This window comes from Haliotis rubra, unplaced genomic scaffold, assembly GCF_003918875.1.
Source record: "Haliotis rubra isolate DU_JTF1 unplaced genomic scaffold, ASM391887v1 Scf43, whole genome shotgun sequence".
NCBI lineage: Eukaryota > Metazoa > Mollusca > Gastropoda > Lepetellida > Haliotidae > Haliotis > Haliotis rubra.
In genome coordinates, this window is record NW_025767113.1 from 1,322,484 (window position 1) to 1,346,771 (window position 24,288).

The 24,288-nt window shown below is 46.1% G+C and overlaps 2 protein-coding genes across 2 annotated transcripts; both read right to left on the reverse strand.

The window, feature by feature from the left end:
- Positions 1–1,312: 1,312 nt before the first annotated feature.
- On the reverse strand, positions 1,313–4,510 carry LOC124288929 (uncharacterized protein PB18E9.04c-like). The gene is made up of 2 exons (XM_046725521.1): positions 4,502–4,510; positions 1,313–4,318 (listed from the first exon to the last, which is right to left on the reverse strand). Exons 1-2 carry the CDS (start codon positions 4,508–4,510, stop codon positions 1,313–1,315), a joined length of 3,015 nt encoding a protein of 1,004 aa, XP_046581477.1.
- On the reverse strand, positions 4,462–23,194 carry LOC124289026 (calcium-activated chloride channel regulator 1-like). Its single transcript, XM_046725623.1, has 15 exons — positions 23,144–23,194; positions 19,646–19,928; positions 19,171–19,332; positions 18,066–18,363; positions 17,588–17,856; positions 17,157–17,441; positions 16,755–16,985; positions 16,354–16,534; positions 15,413–15,522; positions 13,922–14,041; positions 11,154–11,258; positions 8,545–8,821; positions 7,718–7,879; positions 5,588–5,797; positions 4,462–5,397 (listed from the first exon to the last, which is right to left on the reverse strand). The coding sequence occupies exons 2-15, from the start codon at positions 19,676–19,678 to the stop codon at positions 4,541–4,543; spliced, it is 3,300 nt and encodes a 1,099-aa protein (XP_046581579.1). The 5' UTR covers positions 19,679–19,928; positions 23,144–23,194; the 3' UTR covers positions 4,462–4,540.
- Positions 23,195–24,288: the final 1,094 nt, after the last annotated feature.

The following is a 24,288-nucleotide window of genomic DNA, read 5'->3' on the forward strand; positions in this document are numbered from 1 at the left end:
AGTTGAATGGAGGTAGATAGAAGGTGCTGTATTGTGTCATATCAACTTCGGTTTGGATATCTGATGGTAGATTTGGTTGTATATTGATGAACAACCTCCACAGACAAACTCGTAAAAGGCGACTAACGGGATCGGGTGTTCTGGCTCGCTGACTTGGCTAACACATTTCTTCATATCCAAATTGTGTAGGTCGATGATCATGCTGTTGATCACTGGATTGTCTGGTCCGGACTCAATTATTTACAGACCGCCGCCATATAACTGGAATATTGCTGAGTGCGGTATAAAACTAAACTTACTCGCTCGCTCACTCGCTCACTCACTTACTCACTCACACATGTACTGTAGCCACCCCACACCCTTGCCTCACCATCCCGCCCTCAGTTAGCCTGATGTTTCACTGCCTGTATGGGTGGCTATGCTACGGTTTACCGGCTTGTCTCGATGGGTTACACAGGGCGGGGCGCTGTTTGATTGCTGCCTGGGGCGGATGACAGGATTCACACGCTATTTATGTCCTATATATTCAGCGACCACACTCGACACAGATCAGTTAGCTGCTGCTGAAATACATCGACTTGAATAGGGTTCTTCCCAATCACCGCCTCCCATCAAAGAAGCCTCGCAGACTTGGTCTTTCTCAAAAACTCAACAGACCGGACTAATTTCACAACATCGCTTGTCTCGAAGTAATTCGCTTACTCAATAAATTGATGTGTTTTTCGCCTCAACGAGCTATGGGTATGCTGATAATCTACATGTGATTTCAAGGCGGCTCTTGCTGTCGTGAAACATTCAATAACAATGCAGCACAAAACATAACCTTCAGAATACGGGCAGGTTCGTGCAGCAACTGTCAAACAGTTGACAGAAGGTTGTTCTGGTGGTTTATGGGGTCTGCAGAGCGAGGCTATATCATCCGCTACTGTGCTGCATGGAAAATACCTGCCCCGATGGACCTGTTCATTGACGTGAGGTTGTATAGAATAGTGTCCGTAATCACGGGAAAGAAAGATATAAAAAGGCAACAATTAGAACTGTGTTGGTTGGTTGATTGTTTAACGTCGTACTCAGCAATATTCCAGCTATATGGCGGTGGTTTAGACCAGACAATCCAGTGATCAACAGTATGAACATCGTTCTATTGCCCAATTGGGATACCAGGCAATGTGTCAAACAAGTCAGCGAGCCTGACCACCCGATCCTGTTAGTCGCCTTTTACGACAAGCATGGGTTGCTGAAGACCAATTCTAACCCGGATCTTCACGGGTTTAGAACTTTGTACACTACCAGCTTCACTGTAGGCTTACACCTAGTCACGTGGAAAACATATGAAGTTCATTGAAACAAATAATCCCATTTCAATTGAAAAGAAGCACAAGTGGTAGATAGGACGGTGAAGGAGACTAGTGGTTGAAAGGACGGTCGAGGAGACTGGTGGTAGAGTGGACGATAGAGGAAACTGGTGGTAAGGAGGACGGTGGAGGAGAGGTCGATGGAGGAGACTGGAGGTAGAGTGGACGATGGAGGGGACTGGTGATAGAGTGGACGATGGAGAAACACTGGTGGTAGAGTGGACGATGGAGGGGACTGGTGATAGAGAGGACGATGGAGGAAACTGGTGGTTGAGAGGACGGTGGAGGAGACTTGTGGTAGAGTTGTCGGTGGGGAAGTCTGGTGGTAGAGTGGACGATGGAGGAAACTGGTGGTAGAGAGGACGATGGAGGAGTTTGGTGGTAGACAGGACGGTGAAGGAGACTGGTGGTAGAGTGGACGGTGGAGGAGATTGGTGGTAGAGTGGACGATGGAGGAGACTGGTGGTAGACAGGACGGTGAAGGAGACTGGTGGTAGAGTGGACGGTGGAGGAAACTGGTGGTAGAGAGGACGATGGAGGAGACTGGTGGTAGAGAGGACGAGGGATGAGACTGATGGTAGAGTTGACAGTGGGGAAGTCATGTAATAGAGTAGATGATGGGGGAGACTGGTGGTAGAGAGGACGATGGAGGAGACTGGTGGTAGAGAGGACGAGGAATGAGACTGGTGGTAGAGTGGATGATGGGGGAAACTGGTGGTAGAGAGGACGATGAAGGAGACTGGTGGTAGTGAGGACGGTGGAGGAGACTGGTGGTAGAGAGGTCGATGTAGGAAACTGGTGGTAGAGTGGACGGTGGAGGAGACTGGTGGTAGAGAGGACGATGGAGGAGACTGGTGGTAGAGAGGACGAGGAATGAGACTGATAGTAGAGTTGACAGTGGGGAAGTCATGTAATAGAGTAGACGATGGGGGAGACTGGTGGTAGAGAGGACGATGGAGGAGACTGGTGGTAGAGAGGACGAGGAATGAGACTGGTGGTAGAGTGGATGATGGGGGAAACTGGTGGTAGAGAGGACGATGAAGGAGACTGGTGGTAGTGAGGACGGTGGAGGAGACTGGTGGTAGAGAGGTCGATGTAGGAAACTGGTGGTAGAGTGGACGGTGGAGGAGACTGGTGGTAGAGAGGACGGTGGAGGAGACTGGTGGTAGAGAGGACGATGGAGGAGACTGGTGGTAGAGAGGACGGTGAAGGAGACTGGTGGTAGAGAGGACGGTGAAGGAGACTGGTGGTAGAGAGGACGGTGAAGGAGACTGGTGGTAGAGAGGACGGTGAAGGAGACTCGTGGTAGAGAGGACGGTGAAGGAGACTGGTGGTAGAGAGGACGGTGAAGGAGACTGGTGGTAGAGAGGACGGTGAAGGAGACTGGTGGTAGAGAGGACGGTAGAGGAAACTGGTAATAGTGAGGACTGTAGAGGAGACTGGTGGTAGAGAGAACGAAGAAGGAAAGTGGTGGTTGAGAGGTCGATGGAGGAAACTGGTGATAGAGAGGACGGTGCAGGAGACTGCTGGTTGAGAGGACGAGGAAGAAAACTGATGGTTGAGAGGACGAGGAAGGAAACTGGTTGTTGAGAGGTCGATGGAGGAGAATTCCAGTAATTATGGTAGAGAGGACGAAGAAGGAAACTGGTGGTAGAGAGGACGGTGGAGGAAAATGGTGATAGAGAGGTCGATGGAGGAGACTGGTGGTAGGGAGGACGAAGGAGGAGACTGGTGGTTGAGAGGACGAAGGAGGAGACTGGTGGTTGAGAGGACGATGAAGGAGACTGGTGGTTGAGAGGACGAAGGAGGAGAGTGGTGGTAGAGAGGACGGAGGAAGAGAGGACGGTGGAGGAGACTGGTGGTAGAGTGGACGTTTGAGGAAACTGGTGGTAGGGAGGACGGTGAAGGAGACTGGTGGTTGAGAGGACGTTGGAGGAAACTGGTGGTAGGGAGGACGGTGAAGGAGACTGGTGGTTGAGAGGACGAAGGAGGAGAGTGGTGGTAGAGAGGACGGAGGAAGAGAGGACGGTGGAGGAGACTGGTGGTAGAGTGGACGTTGGAGGAAACTGGTGGTAGGGAGGACGGTGAAGGAGACTGGTGGTTGAGAGGACGGTGGAGGAAACTGGTGGTAGAGGGACGTTGGAGGAGAGGTGGTGGTGGACGGTGGAGGACGGTGGTAGAGAGGACGGTGGAGGAGACTGGTGGTAGGGGAGGAGGTGGACGGTGGAGGAGACTGGTGGTAGAGAGGACGGTGGAGGAGACTGGTGGTAGGTGAGGACGTTGGAGGAAACTGGTGGTAGGGGACGGAGACGGGAGAAGGAGACTGGGACGGTAGAGAGGACGGTGGAGGAGAGGGATGGTGGTAGAGAGGACGGTGGAAGAGAGGTCGGTGGAGGAGACTGGTGGTAGGGGACGGACGGAGAAGGAGACTGGTGGTTGAGTGGACGAGTGGAGGAGAGTGGTGGTAGAGAGGACGGAGGACGGTGGAGAGAGGACGGTGGAGGAGACTGGTGGTAGAGTGGACGTTGGAGGAAACTGGTGGTAGGGAGGACGGTGAAGGAGACTGGTGGTTGAGAGGACGAAGGAGGAGAGTGGTGGTAGAGTGGACGTTTGAGGAAACTGGTAGTAGGGAGGACGGTGGAGGAGAGGTCGGTGGAGGAGAGGACGGTGGAAGAGAGGACGGTGGAGGAGACTGGTGGTAGAGAGGGCGTTGGAGGAAACTGGTGGTTGAGAGGACGAAGGAGGAGAGGTCGGTGGTGGAGAGGACGGTGAAAGAGAGGACGGTGGAGGAGACTGGTGGTAGAGTGGACGTTGGAGGAAAATGGTGGTAGAGAGGACGGTGGAGGAAACTCGTGGTAGAGAGGACGGTGGAGGAGACTGGTGGTAGAGAGGACGGTGGAGGAGAGGACGGTGGAGGAGACTCGTGGTAGAGTGGACGTTGGAGGAGAGGACGGTGGAGGAAACTGGTGGTAGAGAGGACGAAGGAGGGGACTGGTTGTAGAGAGGACGAAGGAGGGGACTGGTGGTAGAGTGGACGGTGGAGGAGAGGACGGTGGGAAATGTTGGTGGATTTACTATTATTTACCTGCGATAAAAAACAGAAATCTTTTAATGCTACTTTTTATACATTCTCATGAACAACATACGGGTATCATGACAGTGATTATAAATAAATACAGCGAAAGTCATGCCCTGAAGTGTATGTTTACAGTAGAAATCTCCGATTTGCTGACTGCGAAAGGATCTGTCAACGTACGAATCTTCCGACGTATCAAGAGTTTGTTTCCACAGAAGCCAACACTAACACCAATCGCAACAAGAACAAATACCCCAACAATACTAGCCGTTGAAACCATGGCAACAAACCTAGATTTCAGGCTTGAAGTAGGTGTTGCTGTAGTTGTCGGTGTTGGTGTAGTCGATGTTACAGTAGTAGTTGGTTTTACAGTAGTTGTCGGTGTTGGTGTAGTAGTGGGTTTTACAGTAGTAGTTAGTTTTACAGTAGTCGTCGGTGTTGCTGTAGTTGTTGGTGTTGGTGTAGTCGTGGGTTTTACAGTAGTAGTTGGTTTTACAGTAGTTGTCGGTTTTACAGTAGTTGTCGGTGTTGGTGTAGTCGATGTTACAGTAGTCGTCGGTGTTGCTGTAGTTGTCGGTGTTGGTGTAGTCGATGTTACAGTAGTAGTTGGTTTTACAGTAGTTGTCGGTGTTGGTGTAGTCGTGGGTGTTACAGTTGTTGTCGGTTTTACAGTAGTAGTTGTCGGTTTTACAGTTGTCGTCGTTTTGCCGTAGAATACAACTGGCTTAAAAGATGCCGCAGCGATCTTTGAGGTCCCCGATGAATGGGTCCCATCAGATGCCTGAAGGGCGAACACCACTGTTGTCCAGTTATTAGAAATGTGAACAACTATTGTCTCCTTTGATCCCGCAGGACTGGGTCTTAGAGACCCCGACATTAACATCCAGGGCTCAACCTTCGGGCAGGATTTGTACGAGGTTCTGATGAATTTAGATGAGTTGGACATCCTTATCTCATACCGAGTTGCTGAAATATATGAAATACTGTCACATCATCTTCATTACCATCTGCGATCAATGGAACATATATATTTGCATGTACATTAATAACTGCATACCACAATGACAACACTGTTTTAGTTTATTAATTAGAGGAGTGAAGATTTTACCAGGAAACCATTCAAACAGAGACCTGGTCAGGCTCGTCCCACACATACCTGTTCCGTTGTTCAGGTCATTTCCAGGGGCCGTCCAGGTCAAGGTCACAGTTCTATTATTGCTGTCAACAGCAATGACCTTGAAATCAGTCACTCTACTCGGGGGGTAGTTGTCAGTGCCGTTCCTGTTACCAGTGACGTCCATTGCACCCGGGGAACCTGTACGGGTGAAGTTCTCAGCTAGTTTCGAGACGACACTGGGTGTTGTGTCTGTGAAAACACATGTAACATACACGACATTGCCACGTCCACAGGGGATGTCAATGCAAAATATAGCTTTCATTTCAAAGATGTATATATTGTCACTATTTGAAAGGAAAGAGGTGTAACGAGATCAACACAACCGTGGCGACCTTGACCTACCCCTCACTGAAACGACTCACTGATCTGATAGGACGTATTATATTTAATGTTAAATGTGGGATTGCTCCACATTGAATAATTACATGAAAAAGTCCCATATCAAAGGTCATTATAACCATTGAAGGTACTAGAACCAATTAGAACCGTAATTATCAGTGAGTGAGTGGTGAGTGGCTTTTAGCAATATTCCAGCAATATCACGTCGGGGGACACCAGAAATGGGCTTCATAGTTCATAGTAACAATATGTTACCGTTAGTCACAGTGAAGAAGGTAGATAAATTGCTCCTAAAGGAATATTTAAATGACAAATCTAAACGCAAAGACAACTGAAGTTGACTGTATCAGAAGTATTACATTCCATGGAGGGTTTGTTCCAGAACACCAAGGTTGTGTACTGTAGGGTCTCTCTGGTGTATTCTGCCAAATGTACCAAACATCCTCTGTGGGATTGAGATCCGGACCAGGTACAGTTGCTACCGCCTCTTGACGAAGGAAATCACGAACTTCACGAGCACGATGTCGCCAGCATGGTCGTTCAATACGACTGGCCTTGTTAAGAGGATGATCATCCTAAAGTTGTACAACCCTGTCTAGGATGTCTCTGCGGAGCCAAAACACGAGCCCGGCCATCAGTCATGAACAAACGACATGGATGCCGAACGTGATACCAAGCTGCTTTATGCTCTGGGCAGAAGACATCTAAGAGATCGTTTGGCTCTATACCCCGCTGTATTTGGTGTTTTCGTACCGAATAGCTGGACAAACGACGATGTGGAAGCTCCTCTATTCTTAACACTCCACTTGAGATGAACGAGTGAAGTCGTGTGATTCTGAGAACTGTATATTCCCCAGGAGATGTCACTTCGTGGTCGACCTGAACGTTGACTGTGAGAAGGACTGTATATTCCCCAGGAGATGTCACTTCATGGTCGACCTGAACGTTGACTGTGAGAAGGACTGTATCTTCCCCAGGAGATGTCACTTCGTGGTCGACCTGAACGTTGACTGTGAGAAGGACTGTATATTCCCCAGGAGATGTCACTTCATGGTCGACCTGAACGTTGACTGTGAGAAGGACTGTATCTTCCCCAGGAGATGTCACTTCATGGTCGACCTGAACGTTGACTGTGAGAAGGACTGTATATTCCCCAGGAGATGTCACTGCGTGGTCGACCTGAACGTTGACTGTGAGGACTGTATCTTCCCCAGGAGATGTCACTGCGTGGTCGACCTGAACGTTGACTGTGAGGACTGTATCTTCCCCAGGAGATATCACTGCGTGGTCGACCTGAACGCTAACGGTCCTTCCTGTCATTAGTTTACTGATGTGTTCTGGCCAGTCCGCTGACAGGCGATGGCTGACAACCATCATCTCTTGTAATAGCCCTTAATGACGTGCCAGCATTCTACATGTCATTAACTTGCCATTTTGAGCAGTTGTCAGTTGAGGAAGACAAAATATGGTAAACAAAATGATATGGATGTAAATGGCTTATGGACGTAAAAACCAATAGGTGTTGCGATACTTTTTTCTATATGTAGACACGTAAGAGTAACAAAAGTAATAGCTAGGAGAGGGGAAACTTAACAAAGGAAGCCGTTAATGTTCATAAAAGCGCTGATTTCTGATACTATATCTATAGCTATTGCTCTGCTAGTATCAGAATATTATACATTGAGACGACATGGGAATAAATCATTACATTCTATCTTTCCATCAATCATCCAACCTACAGAACACCCCGTGCATACATAGAAGCCTCACTATGAAATCTGGATCTGGCTGCTCCATACATCACTGTGTGGACGTGGTACAGAGTCTTCCCTGGCACAGATCGGACAGCCACATCCAGGGCGTATCTTGAGTTGCCCTCAAACTGTGTGAAGAACGTTGAATACACACCGTCGTAGGCCATATTGTCCGGCACTGGAACACAAACACGTTTCAAGTACGCAGGTACCTCAGTATTGTACTTGTCAAAAACAGATCATAGTGGCCCAACACCATTTCCACCTCAGCATGATAGACTGTACCTAAACTGAAGCTTAGTCTGGTCACCTGTAGCTCAGTCTGGTCACCTGTAGCTTAGTCTGGTCACCTGTAGCTCAGTCTGGTCACCTGTAGCTTAGTCTGGTCACATGTAGCTCAGCCTGGTTACCTGTAGCTCAGTCTGGTCACCTGTAGCTTAGTCTGGTCAACTGTAGCTCAGTCTGGTCACCTGTAGCTTAGTCTGGTCACATGTAGCTCAGTCTGGTCACCTGTAGGTCAGTCTGGTCACCTGTAGCTATTGTGTCGCCCAGTCCGGTCACCTTCAGCTGCGGTTTCGGCCAGCCTTGTCACATATAGCTACAGTGTCGGGAGGTCTTACTCTTGTTCTTGGCTTTCAAAAACAGCACTGGAAATTGCAGGATTGGACCACCAATAAACAGTGAAGACACCAGGTGTTCGCCAAAAGGGTAAACATGTCCCGCAGCCGCCAACTACAAACAACAATTACACATCTGCATGTGCAAGGTAAGTTCTACTTGATAAGCTGCTTACATAGAAACGCGTTATGCAGGGAAAACAAGCTAATAATTATAAGTACTTACAAACTCCATCATCACGAGGTGTCAACGTGACCGACGATGCCGGTGCTGGTCTCTCCACCGTCACAGTAACATCGGCGTCAATGATGGGTGCATATCCTTTGTGGACATGGACATACACCGTACATTCCTCGCCCACACCTACAGACATGGAATTTAGCCAAGTGCTGACCTCGTAGGGGGCGCTGCTGTTGGCTGCCTCACCCTTGACCGTGATCACAACGGAGTCCGAAACTGACAGTGAGCTGTTCGTCGTGAGCCGGTATCTCCAAGTGCCGACCTGTAGTGATAGATACGTGCAAGGTGAATGGGATGGATAGTCTGCTCTGGAGGGGATTAGTGATAATGACGTTCTACCACATCAGGCACTCGGGGACAGGTTGTCTTTAAGCAGTGTCATGAGACTGTATCCTAGCAGTTTCACGAGACTGTGTTCTAGCAGATTCACGAGACAGTTCTAACTGTTTCACGAGACTGTGTTCTAGCAATTTCACGAGGCTGTGTTCTAGCAATTTCACGAGGTTGTGTTCTAGCGGTTTCACGAGGCTGTGTTCTAGCAGTTTCAAGAGGCCGTGTTCTAACAGTTTCATGAGGCTGTGTTCTAGCAATTTCACGAGGCTGTGTTCTAGCAGTTTCACGAGGCCGTGTTCTAACAGTTTCATGAGGCTGTGTTCTAGCAGTTTCACGAGGCTGTGTTCTAACACTTTCACGAGGCTGTGTTCTAACAGTTTTGGGGCGCTGGGGTAGCCTAGTGGTTAAAGCGTTGGCTCGTCACGCCGAAGACCCGGGTTCGAATCCCCACATGGGTACAATGTGTGAAGCCCATATCTGGTGTTCCCCAACCGTGATGTAGCTGGAATATTGCTAAAGCGGCGTAAATCAAAACTCAGTCAGTCAGTCTAACAGTTTTACGGGGCTGTGTTATAGCAGTGTGACCAACTAATGGCAACACATTCACTGGCAACTCGGTCCACTCGGCCTGTTCCTGTGTGTATGTGATACCTCGGGCATCTACGGAGGAGCGATGTCAGCGTGTAGTTCGAGCACCGCCATGTTATACTGGAAGTTTGTACTCTCAGATTGCAAGTCAATAACAAACAGAAACAATCGGAACTACATAAGCTTCACGAACGCCGCAAGCATGAATGATGTGATAGGCACGTGCACGGCCTTATGCATTGCATAGGAGTTTGGCGAGGTGGTATTGGGCTGTGTCGAGCCGAGTGGCGTCCGCCATTTTGACGTCCTTTTTATGTATTACAACATAGAGTCACTGAGACTTACTGAGGTTGTCCTTATCAAATTGTGAGCTTCTGGCGATAATCTATGTGTTGTAAAGATCTTCAAACGATGTCACTGTAGTTCATTTTCAGCAAGAACTGTTCCCATATCATTTTCTATTCGCCTAGTTGATGTGTGTAAGCTGTATGACGACTGGAATGTAAATAAATGGACCAAACAATCCAGTGATTAAATCTATGAACAACGGCATTGGTATCGGGATAGGTTTTGCAGTAACGTTATAGGTGTGGTTGTCGTTATCGTTGTCGTAGTTGGTGCTGGTGTTAATGACGATGTCGGTGCTGGTGTTGGTTGTGGTGTTGGTGTCGATGCCAGTGCTGATATTGGTTTCGGTGACGATATTGGTGCTTGTGTCGGTATCAGTGTAGTTGTCGGTGCGGGTGCGGGTTCGGGTTCGGTGCGGGTGCGGGTGCGGTGCGGGTGCGGGTGCAGGTGCAAGTCGGGTGCAGGTTTGGATGTGGGTGTGGGTGCGGATGTGAGTGCGGATGGTCGTGATGGTGTTTTTGTCGGTTCCAGTGTAGTTGTGGGTGCAGGTGCGGATGTGGGTGCGGATGTGGGTATGGATGGTCGTGATGGTGTTTGTGTCGGTTTCAGTGTAGTTGTGGGTGCGGGTGGTCGTGATGGTGTGTTTTGTCGGTTTCCAGTGTAGTTGTGGGTGCAGGTGCGGATGTGGGTGGGTGCAGATGTGGGTATGGATGGTCGTGATGGTGTTTGTGTCGGTTTGCGTGTAGTGTGGGTGCGGATGGTCGTGATGGTGTTTTGTCGGTTTCAGTGTAGCTGTGGGTGCAGGTGCGGATGTGGGTGCGGATGTGGGTATGGATGGTCGTGATGGTGTTTGTGTCGGTTTCAGGTGCGGATGTGTAGTTGTGGGTGCAGGTGCGGATGTGGGTGCGGATGTGGGTATGGATGGTCGTGATGGTGTTTGTGTCGGTTTCAGTGTAGTTGTGGGTGCGGATGGTCGTGATGGTGTTTTTGTCGGTTTCAGTGTAGTTGTGGGTGCAGGTGCGGATGTGGGTGCGGATGTGGGTATGGATGGTCGTGATGGTGTTTGTGTCGGTTTCAGTGTAGTTGTGGGTGCAGGTGCGGATGTGGGTGCGGATGTGGGTATGGATGGTCGTGATGGTGTTTGTGTCGGTTTCAGTGTCTGTGTTTGTCACATCCACACAGATCAGACTCATCTCTCGTCATGGGACCATTTCTCTTCGAAGTTCTCTTGCAGTTGGGTTCTCACTTATTGAAGGTTCATACTCTGATGACCTCCATTCTGAACTGAAGCGTGCGTACATGAGTTATTCTATTATGGAACATACCTGTGCATCCTGGATGTGATAACGTATGAGGTTTAGAGATGGATCCATCTTGAATTCCTTGGAGTCGGACGTGTAGACGCTCCCGTCTGGGGCTTGAAGGCTGACCTGAAGAAGCATTAACACTTCCAAAGTCACCATAGTATTGAGGACATTCCGCTGCCACAGTACAACTAACTTGGGGCCAGCCGCAGACAATTGTCTCTACAAAACTGAGTGCATCTCACAACCTATACCCCCCACACGGGGGAGTTCCGACTACCAAGGTGTCCATTGTATTCAGGTTATTTCACTTTCAATGGCCACTTGTCGGTAATTATCATATTATCTGAGTTGATTCAACCCGATGTGGTGCGTCCGTCAACCGACGTAAACTGGCCAAAAAGAAATGTTATTATTATCGTCGTGGAATTAACAACCGTAGAACATGCACAGAGATGTAATCACATTGGAAACAACCCACATATCCATCGTTCTGTTTCTCATGACAGTCCTATATGGCATGTATGATGGATTTTACGTGTGTTTCAATTTGCAGTTTTGTACAACTTTGCTCCGGTTTCTAGTTTATGGCACTAACACACTATCTACGCGGATAGTGGTGTGCTTTCCATTGTCGGTTTACGGCACTTAACATTATCCACCCGGATAGGGGCACTTAACACTATCCACCCGGATAGGGGTGGGCTTTCCATGATCGGTTGAAGGCACTAAACACTATCCACCCGGTTAGTGGCTGGGTTTCCATGATCGGTTGAAGGCACTAACACACTATCTACCCGGATAGTGGTGGGGTTTCCATGATCGGTTTAAGGCACTAACACACTATCTACCCGGATAGTGGTGGGGTTTCCATGATCGGTTTAAGGCACTAACACACTATCTACCCGGATAGTGGTGGGGTTTCCATGATCGGTTTACGGCACTAACACACTATCTACCCGGATAGTGGTGGGGTTTCCATGATCGGTTTAAGGCACTAACAACACCGGATAGTGGTGGGGTCTCCATGATCGGATAGTGGTGGGGGTTTCCATGATCGGTTTACGGCACTAACACACTATCTACCCGGATAGTGGTGGGGTTTCCATGATCGGTTTAAGGCACTAACACATGATCGGTGGGGTTTCCATGATCGGTTTACGGCACTAACACACTATCTACCCGGATAGTGGTGGGGTTTCCATGATCGGTTGAAGGCACTAACACACTATCTACCCGGATACCCATGATAGGTTTAAGGCACTAACACACTATCTACCCGGATAGTGGTGGGGTTTCCATGATCGGTTTAAAGGCACTAACACACTATCTACCCGGTTAGTGGTGGGTTTCCATGATGGTGGTTTAAGGCACTAACACACTTCTACCCGGATAGTGGTGGGGTTTCCATGATCGGTTGAAGGCACTAACACACTATCTACCCGGATAGTGGTGGGGTTTCCATGATCGGTTTAAGGCACTAACACACTATCTACCCGGATAGTGGTGGGGTTTCCGTGATCGGTTTAAGGCACTAACACACTATCTACCCGGATAGTGGTGGGTTTCCATGATCGGTTTACGGCACTAACACACTATCTACCCGGATAGTGGTGGGGTTTCCATGATCGGTTTCCATGATCGGTTTAAGGCACTAACACACTATCTACCCGGATAGTGGTGGGGTTTCCATGATCGGTTTACGGCACTAACACACTATCTACCCGGATAGTGGTGGGGTTTCCATGATCGGTTGAAGGCACTAACACACTATCTACCCGGTTAGTGGCTGGGTTTCCATGATAGGTTTAAGGCACTAACACACTATCTACCCGGATAGTGGTGGGGTTTCCATGATCGGTTGAAGGCACTAACACACTATCTACCCGGTTAGTGACTGGGTTTCCATGATCGGTTTACGGCACTAACACACTATCTACCCGGATAGTGGTGGGGTTTCCATGATCGGTTTACGGCACTAACACACAATCTACCCGGATAGTGGTGGGGTTTCCATGATCGGTTTACGGCACTAACACACTATCTACCCGGTTAGTGGCTGGGTTTCCATGATCGGTTGAAGGCACTAACACACTATCTACCCGGATAGTGGTGGGGTTTCCATGATCGGTTTAAGGCACTAACACACTATCTACCCGGATATAGTGGGGTTTCCGTGGTTGGAGAGGACACAGTAAGAAGAGTCACCCCGGTGTACCAAGCACATGGATGTATTGCAATTAGGGATGTTATATGTTAGGATTATAAACTGTCTGGAAACGTAACTCTCTGCTATCTTAAACTATATCATAAAACCGCGAAAATGTAAACATGAAAAGCACATGCAAAGCGTCACATAAGTTCGTGCTGAGCAAATTTACCAGTTGTAAACTCTGTCAGTCAGTCAAACATATTATTTTTGCAGCTTGAACCTATACAATTGTACTTTATTGTACTCAAGTGTACTCAGTGATAACGACAGAGACACTCATAAAATGAAGTTCACAGCAAAGCAAGTGCTCTGAGATTAAATGAACCTTATAACAGCTGTAGTTGTATGACGTTGAATATGTCCTGCCGCTGTAAACATTGATCAGTTATAAACTCTCATGTATATAATGGGTGTACCGGAAGAATAAGGGAATGTTGAAATATGTATTGTGTTCAAGATTCAGTCGTCTGAATTGTTCTCCCTGTGCACGTGTCAGGTTGTTTATTCAACGTACGTTGAAAAGCATCTATACGACATACGCTGTTACAAATCTGTGAAAACAATCGTTTCAACTCACCAACACCGGGACATGATTTGGGAGAGTAAAAGCAAAGAAGACATGTTCCCGCAAAGTAGAGTCGATCTGAATGTCGCCATCGATCCCCCGATTTGTCAGACCTCTGCTTGTTCTCATCACCTGGTACATTTGACAGTAATATTGGAATTGAGTGTGAGTAAAGAGGTACATGCAAGCTTTCTGTGATTGTGGTAGCAACATCTATCACATAGCAGAGCGTAAACTGTTTGTTTTCACATTATGATGTGTGGTAACTATGGATCTCCGGTGACCTTCCACAGTTACCTTCCACAGTTACCTTCCACAGTTACCTCCCCCTACTGCTCGTATCACATCAGGTAAGGCCTTGACTCCCCACTCACTTGGTCTGTCGAGGGTCCCTGAGTCATTTGATTGATTGTTGTTTAACGCCGCTCTCAGCAGTATTCCAGCTATATGGCGGTGGTCTGTAAATAATTGAGTCTGGACCAGACAATACCGTGATCAACAGCATGAACATCGATGTACGCAATTGAGATACGATGACATGTGTCAGAGAGAGTCAGCGAGCCTGACCACCCGATCCAATATGCATTAATCGCCATTTACGACAAGCATGGTTGCTGAGGACCAATTCTAACCCGGCATTCAAAGTGTGAGGCTTCGAACGATCGTGACTCCTAGCTGTTTAAATCACATTCATACACTGGCTGATATTCATACAAATATGAAGGCAACACCAGGTTCTATCCTCACATAAACTTACTCTGCCTCAGTCCATGAGTGGCAAACTGAGTGATAGCGATTTGCCTCGGTCATTCCTAATGCGCGATCTATTCTGCTGGTGTTAATAGTATTGTTTGATCGGCATTCCAGACGTTGGTGAGTCCAAAATGAAACTTTCTTCGGTGTTGATGTCAGAAACTACGTCGAAACGTTGCTGTATACAATAAACAAGAAGTTGTCGTCCATAAAGTTGTATGTTTCATTTTTAGTGTGAGTCTGACCTGACCTAGATCACGTGAGATAGTACCTCAGTATGATTGGTTAATACTCTATCAGACGTTGACCTCATGTTTATTTCAAGCTGGACAATAACCAGTACCCACGTGACCGATTCCGCGTGTCTTTACAATCTCTCCCAACTCTCCAACACATCATTGGTTCCCCCTGTTTTGCGCTAATTGGGAACTTCCTGTCGTCCTTGCCTTTCCGGAGACAATGAAGTCGTAGTTTGGCGAGAACCAGCATTCTGTTTCGAATCGGCTACGAATTTCTAGAATTTGGAGATGCCATTTTCACCATAGAACAGATGTTGACTACACTTCACATAAAGGAAAACCAAGTTCTATGGATAGTCAACTTCTCTATTGTAATGAGTGTGAAGTTCCGGTGTAGGTACTAACACCGTTACCCTCATTGCAATAAACAAGTCAAATTATCCATAGAACTTGGTTTCCATCATCTATACAACTTCGAACATGCCCCCATAACAAGTTACACTTTACATACCTCGACCAGTAGGTTGTCATCACAGAGATTTATATCGTGTAACCAGGCGGCCATACCGCTGTCAAGGGCGGACGACGTCGGGCTCTCAGAGTAAAATACGTAGTGGCCTCCTGGAAATTACACATTGAAATGGATTTGTGTTCCGGGAGTAGCGAAATGTGATATGTCGACACGAATACAAATCATTTGAAATGTTAACTCGTTATAGGCACTCCAGTGCACTTCATACAGACATGCAAATACAGCCAGTAATGTTTGTCTTTGTTAGACTGTAATTTGGTAAAGAGACACATTCATACAGACATACAAATACAGCCAGTAATATTTGTTAGACTGTAATGTGGTAAAGAGACACATTCATACAGACATACAAATACAGCTAGTAATGTTTGTCTGTGTGAGACTGTAATGTGGTAAAGAGACACATTCATACAGACATACAAATACAGCCAGTAATGTTTGTCTGTGTTAGACTGTAATGTGGTAAACAGACACATTCATACAGACATACAAATACAGCTAGTAATGTTTGTCTGTGTTAGCCTTTCATGTGGTAAAAAGACACATTCATACAGACATACAAATACAGCTAGTAATGTTTGTCTGTGTTAGACTGTAATATGGAAAAACAGACACATTCATACAGACATACAAATACAGCCAGTAATATTTGTCTTTGTTAGACTGTAATGTGGTAAACAGACACATTCATACAGACATACAAATACAGCCATTAATGTTTGTCTTTGTTAGACTGTAATATGGTAAAGAGACACATATGACATACGTCAATAAGATACCAGTGTACGCCTGCCTTGGTTAGTCTCCGTGGTGTACTCATAAACTACAGAACCTCGTCTTTACACCCTGTCTCCTAATGGCAGACAAGATCCACCTCGTCTGGCTGGTTTATGGGGCGGGTGGGTACAGTGAGCCAGTACCTGTGTCCTCGGACAGCCCCCTGATGGCGGCCTCGGCCTGCCTACTGTAGGCCAGAGAGTGGATCCTCAGCCCGGACCGCACGATGTCATCTTTCACTGCATCAACGCGTGGCTCCTCATTTTCCTCACCATCGGTGATGAGCACGATACGACCATCGTGTTCTCCGGCTGTCTCTAACATCTACAACGTAACCGACCACTTCCTCTCATTCTCAGCAGAAATACAATGAATTTCAATCATCAAAGAAATCGCACATTAGTAGAAAGGTGTAGGTGTTTCATGTTGATTCCTCGGGTGTGAAAGGTGTATTACATCCTCAAATCATGTACGAGTTGACCTAAGATCTAACAGTTTCATAATTAGGGAAAACTCAGAGATCATTAGTATCTACACCATATACCAGTTTAGCTTTCAGCAGGCCCTTCCCGATCGCAGTGAACCCGCCATAATCCATCTTGTGAGGTAGTGACAGGGCCACGGAGTTTCTGTCTGCTGCAGAGGACAACGCGGTGAGGTTGGTGCGTGTGTTGGCAGTGGTGGAGAACGTGACGATCCCGACACGGGTGCCGGTGGGGAGGATGTCTCTGATCAGCTTGTCCGCGGTCTGCGACAGTTTGAAGTAGCGATGATTCTGGAGGCAGCACAGATACTTGTGTACATCCTGATGTAGATAATCAGTCACAGACAACAATAGGTCCCGTTTGAAGGCGATTACTATCTTAAGTATCCAACCAATGATATATTTTGATTATTTATGAAAGTGCAGTTTTACCCCACTTAACATCATTAAGTTCGCGTTCACCTGAAGCATGGAACCAGACAAATCTAGAACCAGGACGACTGGTCTGCCACAAATATCCTCGCCTGATGGTGTCCTCTGTCGGCCGTTGTACAATATTCTGATGTCTGGTCTCGTGTGATCCACGTTCATGTTTACGGGCGGGTTGACCCCTCCCGCGAAGTCGGAATGTTCCATAATCACATCCCAGGTGCCCTTGCCCCCACACATCTTGTTATGCAGGTTCGGGGCCAGGTCGTTGTGAAGGTAATCCGGGTCATTGGTATTGCTCTCACAAAATGTAGTCACCTGTATCAGAAAGGAATACCATTCAATCTGTCAAATATTGTAGAGACTTTTTACATTTCATTATCAAAGGGTATGGCTGACATGCTTCTTCCATGTTTCAAGGTTTTCAGGTGTGATGTTCCTGGTGTCAGGTATGATTTCCTCACCGTGTGTAGTGACGGATCAAACATGATGGACGCCCCAGCCGTGTTCCTGGTCCTGTCTGGCACCAGGTAGCAGTCTCCCCCGGGCATCCCGGTCTGTGGGGTGATGGTACAGTCCCCGCGGTATGTTCCCAGGGTGATCGTACTGGCACACCCAGTAGGGACCAGTGTGTCGTCCTCCAGGTACAGGAACGGGAATGTGTCCGTCCCCAGCCCATACTCGTCAAACACTCCATAGCGAAGGTGAGCGAACTCGTGAACGAAAATCGCACCTGGATTATCAAATGATGAGTAACCAAGTGTCCACAGAGGTGTTGCTAGTAAATATAGGATATTAATTATTGACATTATGCACTCAGTCCTAAAAACAAAATATTGTTTTTCAGATTTAAACAAACCTATTTAGGATCATTTTAATAATCAACCAACTTTTACAAGAATGGTATTTACAAGTAAATGTTAAGAATGGTTTAGAACACACCCAAATCCCCGTAGTTGACCGCTCTGTCTTGGTTCTGGTCAGTGAGAAAACCAGGCGTCAAGTGGATGTACTGTCCGGAATGTCCACACGGGCCCCACTGAAAGGTATAGGGGTCACTTCCATGGCCTGGGTGCGGCCAGTCTACTCGGAGGTCTGCGTCTTGAAATGTCTGAGTTGTGTTGATTGTCCAGGAGGGGTCGTACTGCCAAGTGTCAGGTACGAGGATGGTAACTGTTCCAAGGTAAGCTCTGTTCCGTGTAGCGACAAATAATGACCAGGAACCTTGAGTTATCAGATCCTAGGGGAATAAATCAGATCAATCAGGCAGCAGGGACATGCCCTGCAGGAATCACACAATAGGAATTGGACAGTCTGGTCGGCGTTCCTTACACTTTACCATTGACCATTGATTGTCGATACTACAGCTTGGTCTGAGAGATCGGTCACCTTTCTCTGCATAGTGATGGTCGATAGAATAATTTGATAGAATAATTGGTTGACTTTGTATTGACATGGTCGATAGTACAGCTTTGTCTGAACCATCGTTCACCTTTGTATGGAGATGTTCAATAATACAGTTTAGAGTGAGGGAGTGAGTGAGTTTAGTTTTACGCCTCACTCAGCAATATTCCAGCTATATGACGGCGGTCTGTAAATAATGGAGTCTGGACCAGACAATCCAGTCATCAACAGCATGAGCATCGATCTGCGCAATTTGGAACCAATGACATGTGTCAACCAAGTCAGCGAAACTGACCACCCGATCCCGTTAGTCGCCTCTTACGACAAGCATAGTCGCCTTTTATGGCAAGCACATGGGTTGCTGAAGACCTATTCTACCCCGGATCTTCACGGGTCAGCTTAGAGTGAACCATCGACCATCCTGTACAGAGATGGGCGAAAGTTTAGCTTTTCTCTGTGTGGAGATTGTCGATACTACTGATTAAATGGTCACCGTTGTCTGTATTGACCATTTTTCATAGAATGACTTGTTACATACTCGTCACTTTATACGCCAATATTCAGTATTCCAGCCAAATGGCAGCAGAGAGCACTGATGTTGTTACAGACCCAAGACAAGGGCGGAATCTCTGAAGAACCTTACTTGTATTTCGGTCAATATCCGGACATTTTGTGGGACACTCCTGTGGATGGCAATGGTGAGGTGGTCGTACTTGTTATTAGTGATGGTCAGCATTGACACATGCTGCAACAACAAGGCCAGCAACACCGTCTCCCTTGCGGGCTGCATCTCGGTAGAATCTAGCTGGACAAACACAGAGAGAACTGACCGAACAAAGATACATTCCTATAGTTGATGTCCCACCAATCCACCCAAAACCCAAGGGGATGTGTATATGAAATATCACGCAAGTGTGGAGACAAATACAGTACATCATGCCCCATAACCATGAGAATAGAAGACAAGATCAAATATCTGACATCTGCCCTTTCGGTACATCTCGCCGAGAATGCTGATCACAATATTCCCTGGCTCTAAATCAAGAATCTCCATACCAACATGAATCATTGAATTCCAAAGAAAGAAGTCAGCCATTAACAGAGACCAAGATATCTACCTTTCGAGGTGTACTCCACTGTGGTGTAATCATGCCATCCACCCCTGTGCGCTTGTTGTTATCCTTATTGCTTGTGTCGAGCAGTACTACTTCGGCAGTACTGCTACTACTAGACGTAGCGGCAGTAGTAGCCGTAGTAGTAGTATTAGTATTATTATTAGTAGTAGCAGTTGCACTAGACGAGTAGTAGCAACAGTCGTAGTAGACGTTGTAAAGTAGGTGTAAAAGTGGCGTCAGTCGTAGAGGAAGCAGCAGTTGGAGGTGTAGTCGTTGAATGTAGCAACTGAAGTGGCAGTTAGTAAACACTGTTGCAACTGTAGAAGATATTGTAGCTGCAGTAGGAATTATAGCCGTGTGTGTGTTACGAGACGAGCTCCATATTGAAAAGAAGAGGGTTAAAGTAAGGCCAGAAATGCTTGGAAAATGCTTTTTGGCAATTATTTGATAATGGTTGATATTTCAGATTCAAAACTCATATATCATCAATCATACCACCTCGACCTAATACGGCATATGAGTAATCACGATGTAATGAGTAATCACGATGTACCATTCCCTAATCATAATGATTACTCATAAATATCGGAAAAACTTAGAAAATCTTCCATGGTAGAAACATTTCTAAGAAACAAACTATACTATGACCCACCTGACAGGCAGACAGGGTGACAGCGTTATAATAATTTTCAAATTTGTATAGCGCCTGAATCCAAGGTTTGCTCTAAGGCGCTTGGTCGAATGCTCTGTGGAAAAGAACTGTTTTTAGTTCTTTTTTGAATGGAATTATGTCTGACAAGTTTTTCAAGTTTTCAGGTAGTTGGTTCCATAACAGAGGACCTGCTTTGGCGAAAGCTCTATCGCCATAACTCGCTCTGCGGGTAGAGGGCACTACTGCTTGTTTTAAAGAGGCTGATCTCAGGGTTCGTGATGGCTGATACCATGACACTAGTTCAGTCAGGTATTCTGGAGCTTGGTTGTGAAGGGCCTTGTGCACAAACACCAACACCTTGAAGACAATTCTTTGTCTGATTGGCAGCCAATGCAGTGTACGTAATGTTGGCGTTATGTGTTCATATTTGCCTGCACCAGTGATGAGTCTTGCTGCTGCATTTTGAACTCTGGTGAGTTTGTTGAGAGTTTGCTCCGATACGCCAAACATCAGGGAGTTGCAATAGTCCAATCGTGAGATAACCAGTGCTTGGACTAATGAGTGGATAGCTAATCTGTCAATGAAGTGCTTGATTTGGCTGATGTTTCTCAGATGGAAAAAAGGCGGATTTACAGACAGTGTCTGCATGCCGATCCATACTCAGGGAGGAGTCAAAGATAACTCCGAGGTTTCGAGCTTGATCACTTGGTGATATTGTGCTGTCTCCTATCTTTAAGGTTGGGAAATCCATTTTGTTATGTAACGCACGGGCAGTGCATGTCAGGGACCGGCAGTGCATGTCAGGGACCGTCTCAAAATATCAAGTGTCAGTATCACTGCTGGTCGAGGACTCCGTCCGACGTTAACGCCGTCCCGCAGACGGTAATCGTCCTCGATTTTGAGAACACGGTTTTCAGTCTTTTGCCACACTTCTGTGGTAATTCTCGCCAAAGAAGCATACACAAGCGCTTTAACGTCTGAAAGCTTGAATGTGGTAATATTGCGAGCAATAAAATTCTTACAGTTACCCCAGATCAGCTCGATGGGATTGAGCTCACAGTGCCGTACTGGTGTACGCAGAACTATGTGGCCTTATTTTGCAGCTAGTTCGCTTTTTGTGATTGGCTTTTTGTGCTGCCGGATTTTTTCCATGAGCTGGGGTTTTGTTTCTGATTGCCTGTAAGGCACGTTACAGGAAGTGAGAAAATCCTGCAAGTGAGCCTTGAGATTGCTCATGGTGGGTGTGATGGTACCAGGGACAAGCAGGTAATGGTAACTGGCGTTATCCAAAATCAAGCTATCCAGCGTTATCCAGCTGCCGTGAAAGCTGATGTTCGAACCATTCCAACATAACCTGGCCATTCCTTCGCTATGGTCATCACCAGTAGATTTCTTGGCCTCAAACACAAAGTCACAACCCCCAATCAGTCCCTCACAACCCCCAATCAGTCCTCACAACCCCAATCAGTCCCTCACACAACCCCTAATCAGTCCCTCACAACCCCAATCAGTCCCTCACAACCCCAATCAGTCCCTTACTACGGGTCCCTCACAACCAGTCCCTCACAACCCCAATCAGTCCCTCATGACCAGTCCCTCTATCAGTCCCTCACAACCCCCATCACAACCCCCAATGGTCCCTCACAACCCCAATCAGTCCCTTACTACGGGTACCAGCATGCAAGATGACCAGGCGTCTACATAACAATCTGTGCCAAACAATCTGAAGGAAGCCACATCCGATCGGTTTAGTAATTTTTATTACACCAGGTTTCATCAGGGTATATAAGTTGAGGGTATTCTTCAACTGTTCTGAGATAAGCTGATCGCATGGACAGGATTGAGTACTTTTCTCTAAACACAGCTCTGTCATCTCCCCTTTTGGTGTACCTGAACCCCATTTCTACCAGAGCTAATATAAGTGTTGTTTTCTAGACATTTATTGTATCTTTGATCCCATCTTGTATTTTAGCACACGTCGGTGGGATTTTGCGTTCATACAGTTTGTAAACTGCACAGCGTATGGCACCCTTATCAAAGCTATCCAGTTTGTGTTTCCTACCAAGTTTTGATTTTGACACGACCCCTGAGGTAACTGATTTGTTTACAACTTTGTAAACCTGACTACATGTCAAATTAAGGGCTTTACACATTCTATAGTAAACCCCGCCATAGCTGACGAGAGGTTTCCCCTTTTTGTTTCTCCAGTATGAAATACTGGTATAAATTTGAAATTAATTGTTCTGCAGAGATATCAAGTCGCATGTTGCCAGTTCAATCAATGCTCATACTATGGGTGAACAAGATTATCTATGCGATTTGAATTAAGACTTTTTAAAGTAATTATTTTGAATATAACTACTACAAGAGTTCCATCTTTTTCACATATAGATGTTCAAAAACACAAAACTTTTTACAATCATTTATGTGATTTAATTAGTTGAGGCTATATGAATAATTATAGTCTGTATTTCAAAACTACAGTTTTACAATATTTACGAATGTTGTTAATTAAAACGTCAACATTTCCTCCAGTGAAGTCACCCCTCAAGTGTAATTTTTTCATCTGAGCTTCAATATCCAACTAGGTAGAGTCGTACATGTATCATATATGTGCTTTTGTCTTGTGTCAATTTCATCATATTGATATTGAAGCCAAAAAGCATTCTCCAAGCATTTCCGGCATTACCTTAACTAGGAAATCAAGCAGCAGCAGCAGCAGCAGCAGCAGCAGTAGAATTATAGTAGTAGTAGTAGTGGTGGGAGTAGTGGTAGACATAGAAGCAGTGGCTGGATGACAAATACTTACAGTAATTTATATCTGTAAAACTAAATTAGTTCTACTGTACCTGGCTTGATAAGGCGCACACTGACAGCGGCCACTCTCGAGGGTTCTACCGGGCCTTCTGGTGCCGGTTTAATCTATATAGATCGATATGACCTCAGCATTATATAATGTGTATCTATGTACACAGTATCACTGGTTGGCTGTGGCTTTCTTCGATACAATGTGAAAACATAGAAAACATTTGTTGGCTTCTACTGATAGGGACGTTCTTATCGGGTGTGTATGTACTACATCAGGTGACATTGTACAATGTAGGGTGTGTATGTACAATGTAGGGTGTATGTACATTATAGGTGCATATATACAATGTAGGGTGTATATGTACAATGTAGGGTGTATATGTACAATGTAGGGTGTAAATGTACAATGTAGGGTGTATGTACATTATAGGTGAATATATACAATATAGGGTGTATATGTACAATGTAGGGTGTATATGTACCAGGTAGGGTGTATATGTTCAATGTTGGGTGTATATATACAATGTTGGGTGTATGTACATTATAGGTGCATATATACAATGTCAAGTGTATATGCACACTATAGGGTGTATATGTGCAATATAGGGTGTATATATATACAATGTAGGGTGTATATGTACAATGTAGGGTGTATATATACAATGAGGTGTGTAGATGTACAATGTATGATGTATATGCACAATGTAGGGTGTATATGTTCAATTTAGGGAGTATACGACAATGCAGGGTGTATATGTAGAGTGTAGGGAGCATATATACAATGCAGGATGTGTATGTAGAGTGTAGGGTGTATATGTTCAATGTAGGGTGTACGTGTAGAGTGTAGGGTGTATATGTACAATGTAGGGTGTATATGCACAATGTAGGGTGTTTATGCAGAATGTAGGGTGTATATGTACAATGTAGGGTGTATATATACAATGTAGGGTGTATATGTACAATGTAGCGTGTATATGTACAATGATAGATAGATATTCTTTATTTCCTCCAACTGAATGGAGATTACAATGTGTGGTAATAATATAATTTACGTTAAATGAGTACGATAGATTATTGATAGTCACAAATGTTCATATACATACAAGTGTTTTAGCAAGTATCGCCATTTCCTTATAACATGGCCTACATTAATTATTACTTTTGCCCATACATCTCTTTTTAGTTC

What these genes read in the sequence shown, in the direction of transcription:
- LOC124289026 (XM_046725623.1), bottom strand. Translation starts at nt 19,678, where the DNA reads ATGATTACACCACAGTGGAGTACACCTCGAAAG. An exon ending in AGTGGAGTACACCTCGAAAG is followed by an intron (nt 19,333 to 19,645) that starts GTAGATATCTTG and finishes GTGTTTGTCCAG; the next exon opens with CTAGATTCTACCGAGATGCA. An exon ending in TGACCTGAACAACGGAACAG is followed by an intron (nt 5,398 to 5,587) that starts GTATGTGTGGGA and finishes CATATATTTCAG; the next exon opens with CAACTCGGTATGAGATAAGG.